Source organism: Emydura macquarii, unplaced genomic scaffold (genome assembly GCF_026122565.2).
Source record: "Emydura macquarii macquarii isolate MOO-44397 ecotype Brisbane River unplaced genomic scaffold, CSIRO-AGI_Emac_v2 contig_1437, whole genome shotgun sequence".
Taxonomy (NCBI): Eukaryota; Metazoa; Chordata; order Testudines; family Chelidae; genus Emydura; species Emydura macquarii.
Window position 1 is genome coordinate 50,975 of NW_027131574.1, and position 7,819 is coordinate 58,793.

At 42.2% G+C, this 7,819-nt stretch overlaps 1 protein-coding gene across 1 annotated transcript; it reads right to left on the reverse strand.

Annotated features, from left to right (window-relative positions):
• Positions 1-6,661: 6,661 nt before the first annotated feature.
• LOC137156324 (olfactory receptor 51G2-like) lies at positions 6,662-7,507 on the reverse strand. Its single transcript, XM_067553045.1, has one exon. The coding sequence runs from the start codon at positions 7,505-7,507 to the stop codon at positions 6,662-6,664; it is 846 nt and encodes a 281-aa protein (XP_067409146.1).
• Between the last annotated feature and the right edge of the window lie 312 nt (positions 7,508-7,819).

A 7,819-nucleotide genomic window follows, 5' to 3' on the forward strand; every position in this document is an offset into this window, starting at 1 on the left:
GACGTGCATGTGGACAGGCTCTTGTGCATCCTTCTTTCAAATGTCGAATTTCCACACAGAGTAACAGTCCCTCCCATTCAATCAGATTGCCCCAGCTTAGTCATAAAACCCTCACGGTGCAATATCCTGTCATGGAGAAGTGCAGCTTCCTGAGCCTCCTTCAGACATCAGCACATGCCCTGAAGCCTCTGAACTGATGGTCTTTGTCTCTTTATTCCAGCTACAGTAACTGCACGGGCTATGATCAGGGCGGGGAGGGTGCAGGGAGATGTTCAGAGGTGAATGAGGTGCCCATTTTCCATCCACTTTCAACTGGACTTCTTTGTTAAGCCAAGCTGGTCTCTGGCCATATTTGCTATTCTCTCTGCACATCGGTATTGTCAGTTCCTGCGCCTCAATATGATTTCTTTAAAATACAGCCAGCGCTCTTGGACTCTTTTACTCTTCATATGAGCCTCCCAGGGGATCCTGCCCATCAGCTCCCTGAGGGAGTCAAAGTCTGCTTTTCTGAAGTCCAGGGGCCATACCCTGGTGTTCTCCTTTCTTCCTTTTCATAGAATCATAGAATCATAGAATATTAGAGTTGGAAGGGACCTCAGCAGATCATCTAGTCCAACCCCCTGCTCAAAGCAGGACTAACCTCAGCTATATCATCCCAGCCAGGGCTTTGTCAAGCCTCAGCTTGAAAACCTCTAGGGATGGAGATTCCACCACCTCCCTAGGTAACCCATTCCAGTGCTTCACCACCCTCCTAGTGACATTATTTTTGCTGATATCCAACCTAGACCTCCCGCCCTGCAACTTGAGACCGTTGCTCCTTGTTCTGTCATCTGCCACCACCGAGAACAGCCCAGCCCCATCCTCCCTGGAACCCCCTTTCAGGTAGTTAAAGGCCGCTATCAAATCCCCCTCATTCTTCTCTTTTGTAGACTAAACAAGCCCAGTTCCCTCAGCCTCTCCTCATAAGTCCTGTGCTCCAGCCCCCTAATCATTTTTGTTGCCCTCCGCTGGACTCTCTCCAACTTCTCCACATCCTTTTTGTAGTGGGGGGCCCAAAACTGGACACAATATTCTAAATGCGGCCTCACCAATGCCGAATAGAGGGGAATAATCACTTCCTGTGACCTGCTGGCAATGCCCCTCCTAATGCAGCCCAATATGCTATTAGCCTTCTTGACAACCAGGGCACACTGCTGACTCATATCCAGCTTTTTATCCACTGTTACACCCAGGTCCTTTTCTGCAGAGCTGCTGCCCAGCTCGTCGGTCCCCAGTCTATAGCTGTGCATGGGATTCTTCCTTCCTAAGTGGAGGACTCTGCACTTTTCTTTGTTGAACCTCATTAGATTTCTTTTGGCCCAATCCTCCAGTTTGTTTAGGTCACTCTGTATCCTATCCCTACCTTGCAGGGTATGTACCACTCCCCCCAGCTTAGTGTCGTCCGCAAACTTGCTGAGGGTGCAATCTACCCCATCCTCCAGATCATTAATAAAGATGTTGAACAAAACCGGCCCCAGGACCGACCCCTGGGGAACTCCACTTGTGACCGGTTGCCAGCTAGACATGGAGCCATTGATCACTACTCGTTGAGCCCTATGCTCTAGCCAGTTCTCTATCCATTTTATAGTCCATTCATCCAACCCATACTTCTTTAACTTGCTGATTTAGAGTCTTTTGATCCACAATTAAAAATTTAGGTAGGGGAACAAGTTTATAGTTGTTTAATTGATTCTGGAGCGGAGTCAAGCTTACTTAAAAATTCTGACGTCCCTCTGGACCCTAAGTATTCTGTTCCGGTAGTGGGAGTGTCATGAAAAATACACTGTGTTTCCCAGACTAAACCTACAGTTGTTTGTATAGGACCTCTTACAGAACAACATACTTTTTTGATTTCTTCAGATTGCCCTTATTATTTGTTTGGGAGAGATTTGTTATGTAAATTGAATGCCACTATGATTTTTACACCAGAGGGAATTTTTCTGTCTTTTCCTAGTTCACTGATTCCTTTATTTCAGGCTTTTATTACTGAAGTTGTAGTTAAACCGTCTCTTCCTCACCCTGCATTAAGTGAAGTACCTGAAGGGTTATGGGCTCATACGTCTACTGAAGTGGGGTTATTCAAATCTGCAGACCCAGTTAAAATTATTGTTTTTCCTGGTCCACCGCTTTCGCTGCCTCAGTATCCTTTATCTCGGGAAGCAATAGAAGGAATTCGCCCAGTGATTCAAGAGTTTTTAAAGCAGGGTATTTTAGTGCCTTGTCAATCTCCTTGTAATACTCCTATATTACCTGTTAAGAAATCTAGAGCAGGTCCAGACGGAAAACCTGTGTATAGATTTGTACAGGAGCTTTGTATTATTAATTCTTATGTGGTCCCATGACATTTAGTGGTTCCAAACCCTGCAACTATTTTTACTTCAATTCCACCCTTTTCCACTTATTTTACTTGCATTGATTTTTGTGTTGCATTTTTCTTATATACCTATTTAAACAGATTTGTGGGTTTTTGGGAATGGTTAGTTATTGCAGGCAGTGGATTTTTAATTTTGCTGCAATGGCTAAGCCTCTGGTTACACTTACTAAAGTTTCTGAGACTAATTCACCTCCTTGGTCAGAAGAAGCTGAGGCTTCTTTCATTTCTTTAAAGCAAGCCTTGTCAATAGCCCCAATATTACGGCTTCCCAAGTATTTTAAATTGTTTAATTTTTACTATTATGAACAACAGGGTACTGCATCTGGAGCGCTTATGCAACCAATGGGAGGGGCTTAATTACCGGTTGCATACTTTTTATGTCAGCTTGATTTTGTGACACAGGGTTATCTAGCCTGTCTTAGAGCTGTGGCAGCTGCTGCTTTACTAGTTCAAAAAGTACAAGATCTGGTGCTTGGACATTCTTTATGTGCCACATGCTGTAGAAGCCCTGTTAACTAAAGGAAAAACTCAGCATATTTCAGCACAACGCCTTACTCAATATGAAATTGTGCTTTTAGCAGCTGATAATATTATTATCAAACATTGTGCATGCCTAAATCCAGCTACATTATTACCGATTCCCACTGAAGGGGTACCTCATGATTGTGATTATGTTATTTCTCAGAGTACTACACCCCGCTCTGATCTACAGGATATTCCTTTGACTAACCCAGATTATATACTTTACATTGATGGTTCTTGCTTTGTTGATGAGACAGGAATACGTAGAGCGGAGTATGCGGTATGTACACCACATGAGGTTTGGGAAGCTCATTTTTTACCTGATGTATTTTTTGTTTAATTGGCTGAATTGATTGCCCTTATATGTGCTTGTTGTTTAAGTGTAAATTGTTCTGTTAATATTTATACTGATTCTCTCTATGCATTTGGAGTTTGTCATGCTTCAGGACAAATTGGGAAGCAAAGGGGTTTTCTTACTTCTTCAGGACAGCCCCATAGCACGTGCTTAGGCTGTGAATAATTTGCTTGTTTTTATGATGTTATTTTTTATTGCTGTTATTTTTTGTAAAGCTCATACTTCTGCTTTGGATGAAGTCTCCCGTGGAAATGCATTTGCAGATCGAGCTTCAAAAGCTGCAGCCAGGAATGCCTTTCCCCCTCCGGATATATAGGCAGTCTGTGCCTCCTGGCCAGCTCAATTTTCTATCTTCCCTTCGGAGATTTGTGATTCAGTTCCATCTTCAGAGTTGGACAATTGGAAGACTCTTTGGGCAACTTTTTTTTGTCAATATATGATTATTTTGCCTAAACTTGCCCGCTCTGCCCACCAAGGTGGCCATGCGTGCAAAGGGGGGATAGTTGATTAGGTTCTGCGATTTTGGTGTGCTCCAGGTATTCATCAAGTGGCTAAACAAGTATTTCAAGGTTGTGTTACCTGTCAAAAGTATAACGTGAGACGTCACAAGCCACAACAACTGGGGGCACCAGAATGGGTCTATGGCGTTACCATTAGCTTTAATGCATCTAAGAACTATACCAATTAGAAAGACAAATTTATCTCCTTATGAATTTTTTTTTTTAGGGAGACCATTTCATCTGGGGGGAAGCCTGACACCTGCACACGCCAGTCTCATGGGTGGAGATGAGGAGTTGGTTGCATACCTTATAAAATTACAAAAGACACTTACTGCTATTTTTAAGTTTTCTAGAGATGCTCAAAGAATTCCTTTAGATGTGGCCGTGCATGACATCCAGCCAGGAGAGTGGGTATTGCTAAAGAAGTTTTCACGCAAGAATTGCTTGGAACTAAGGTGGGATGGTCCTTACCAGGTGCTGTTAACAACGTACACTGCTGCAAAGCTACAGGGAAAAGAAGCCTGGTACCACTGCACCCATCTAAAGGAAGTACAATCACCTGATGCTAATCCTTAAAAGGAGAAGATTTCCAAGTACAACGAGGGAGCTCCGCTGGACCGAGGTCCCAGAAGCAGACGTGGAAGGGTGAAGAACCACGGGCAATCCCCTAATGGTTGCTCTGAAGCAGTCGTGGAAAGGTGAAGAACCACGGGCAATCCCCTTGTGGTTGCTCTGAAGTAGACGGTTGACGGAGTCAAGAGTGCATCAGGAAAGAAATACTAATGGACTTTATTATTTTTATAATATTTTAATCATTTTGTTAATTATTTTGTGGTGTGTTTGTTATATTAAGGGGATAAATTGTTTTAGAGTTAGTGTAGAAGATGGATATGTTATTCTGATGATGTTTTTAATTAATTTAAACATGGACAATGCAGATTTTAAAGCCAATTCATTTTTATATGTTGATAAAGAATTTAACTGCATCTTGGGAGGTTAAAGATTGTTGGGTGTGCTTTCTTTATGGCAACCCATCATCGGGAAGGAATACCCCTAATACCTATTCCTGTGCTAGTTAATGAATGGGAAAATTTGGCCTGGACTAATCCCATGGGAACAGTAATAGAAATAAAAACACTGGTTGGGAATGAGGGTTGATCCCAGAGACTTAATTCTCTCAGGAAAGAAACCAGCAGCACCAATATGTGTGCAATGGACACAACCTGTACCAGTAACAGAATCAGACTAACCCTGGTTAAACATTACCTGTGAGGTAAGGAATGTAGGGAAACATTCATAATGCAAATACATTGTCCATTTACTTATGATGGAAAGGGGAAAAATTAGTAAAACTTTGATACAGAAACGAGGATCTAATGCCACTAAATTGAATGAGAAGAGAGTTTATAATTTTTTGCTAGATGCCACCCGAGGAATTTAGTGTAACAACACCCACAAATGGTGGATGAAGCTAGAGAATATGAATTTATGTAAAAATGACCAGTTTAGAGAAGAGGTTTAGAAAATTCAAAAGGCTACTACCATCAATTAATATGTAAATAATACCTGGTTTGAATGGGCTAACATCATGTTACATGTGCTATATCAAGCCCATTCCAATAGTTGCAGAGGAGTTACTCCAATCGAAGAAGGTGTATGGTGGGCATGTGGAAATTGGGCGGGAAAAACTTTACCACCAAGGTGGAAAGGAAGATGTACCCTAGGATATCTTTGGCCTGGAGGTGTGCATCCAGTTCCTCTACATGAGGTTGTGTATAATCACCGATCTAAGAGAAGTTTTAGGCCCACCCTGGATGCTCACCATTATAACCCATTGACTGAACACTCTTCAGCATTCTGGAGAGGATGGAGAATGTTTTTGTCCTGGCAAGGAGTGGGTGATTTGGAGTATGCACTGAGAAATTTTTCAGCAGAATTTGAGATATTTGCCAATGTAACTGGAGATGCTATTTTAAAAATACAGGCTGAAATTGAATTGTTGGCACAAATGAGTATCCAAAATAGGTTAGCCCTAGACCAACTGTTAGCTCAGCAAGGAGGAGTTTGTGTAATGTTGAATCAGACCTGTTGTTTTTATAAAAATGAATCAGGTCAAATCGAGATGGATGTACGCAAAATTTGGAATGTCAGCAGATTTTTTCCTGAATTCGCTAATCCTCCAATGCCACCGTCTGGCATTGATATTTCATGGTCATCTATCTGGAATGCTCTGACTTCTTGGTTACCAGACATATTATGGCTTAAAAATTGTTTGTAGCTATAATAGTGTTTATGATAATGTTAATGTTAATGTTTTGTTGTAAGCAATGTTACTGTTCATTATTCCAGCAAGAAAAGGTTTAAACCCCCTAAGAAAGAGATGGTGAAAAGGTCAATACGGTATTGGTATATTGGCAAGGAGAATGAATGAATATATTATGATTGTGTTTCTAGTAGTAGAACTATAAAAAACAAAGGGGGGAACTGTGAAGGGAAAAGAAGATGGGGTCTCTGTTTCTGCTGAGAACTGATTTTTAGTAATGGCTGTAAAAGCCTGAGATGGAAAGTGCCTTTCTAGCAGAAGTTTAAATCTTAGAATGTTAAGGGTTAGCAAAATAGTTAAGAGGCCTAGACGCCAGCAGGGATGGAATGCAGAGAAAGACCTTGTAACTTGGATAAGGAAAGTTGCAAGTACTGAGCTAAGAAAATTCCTACATACGCCGTTTTTTTAGTATGTATGACCATGGAAACTGTGACGTATAAAGACTGATTTGTGCGAAGCTATAAAGCTGTTAGAATTTAGTATTAAGTTGTCACCCCTTACATCTGAAGGGACCACCTTCTTTAAGTACAGAATAAACTCTGACTTTGCTAATCTGTTGTTTGGCATACTCTGAACCATTCGCTAGGCAACAGACATGTTAGTAAGGACCCCTGAGTTTGGGTTCTTCCACAGTAGGCAAGCAGGACAACACAGATGTGGGAGATATAGGTGCTCAGGGCCTTGAGGCACTCAGAGTGGGACACGATGCTCAGCACTGTTTTGAGGATCATCACATAGGCTAGGAGGATGAGCAGGACATCCAACCCCACTGAAGAGACTGTTATAAAGAAGCCATAGATGATGTTCACTCTGATATCAGAACAAGCCATCGTCATGACCTCCTGGTTCAGGCAGTAGGAATGGGAGAGGATGTTCACATGACAGTATCGATACTGTTTCAGGAGAATGGGGAGCGGGAATATTAGGACTATCCGTCTTAGCAGAGACACCAGTCCCATCTTGGCTACTCTTGGTGGGGTTAAGATGGAAGCATATCTCAGCGGGTGACAGATCGCAACAAAGCGGTCAAAGGCCATGCACAAGAGCAGAGAGGATTCAGTGAATGTAAGCGACTGGATGAAGAACAGCTTGGCAAAACACGCATTGTGGCTGATTTCCCTCGAGTTAAACCAGAATATGCCCAGTGTTGCTGGCATGGTGGATATTGATATGCCTACGTCTGTGACAGCCAACATGGAAAGGAAAAGCTGCATGGGTTCATGGAGGGTTGGATCTGTTTTTATAATGAATAGAATGAGTGAATTTCCTAATACCAAGGTAACATATATTAAGAAGATGGGGATAGAAATCCAGACATGGATGTTTTCCTGCCGAAATATTCCGGTGAGAAAGAACACTGCAGGTTGGAATTTGGTGTCATTGACAGCTGTCATGATGCACTGGGCAGGTCCGAGGAGTTTTGAACGTTATTTCCTGAAAGGAAAAATAAGAGGAGACTAGGCAATATTTAATGAGACATCATTCTGCTCTCAGTGCAAGACTTCTAGGAGCCCAACTACAGAAGATGAGCAAATACAATCTTGGATTTACACCACTGATAGGAAGATAGGCATTGCCAGACTGGATCGGACCTGTGGTTCATGTAACCCAGTATCCAGTGGCCAGTACCAGATGCTTCCAAAGAATGTAGAAGAAGCCCTGCAATAGACAGCTGTGAGATAACCTGCTCCCAGACAAAGTTTCCT

Coding starts and splice junctions, on each gene's coding strand:
- LOC137156324 (XM_067553045.1), bottom strand. CDS start 7,507: ATGACAGCTGTCAATGACACCAAATTCCAACCTGCAGTGTTCTTTCTC.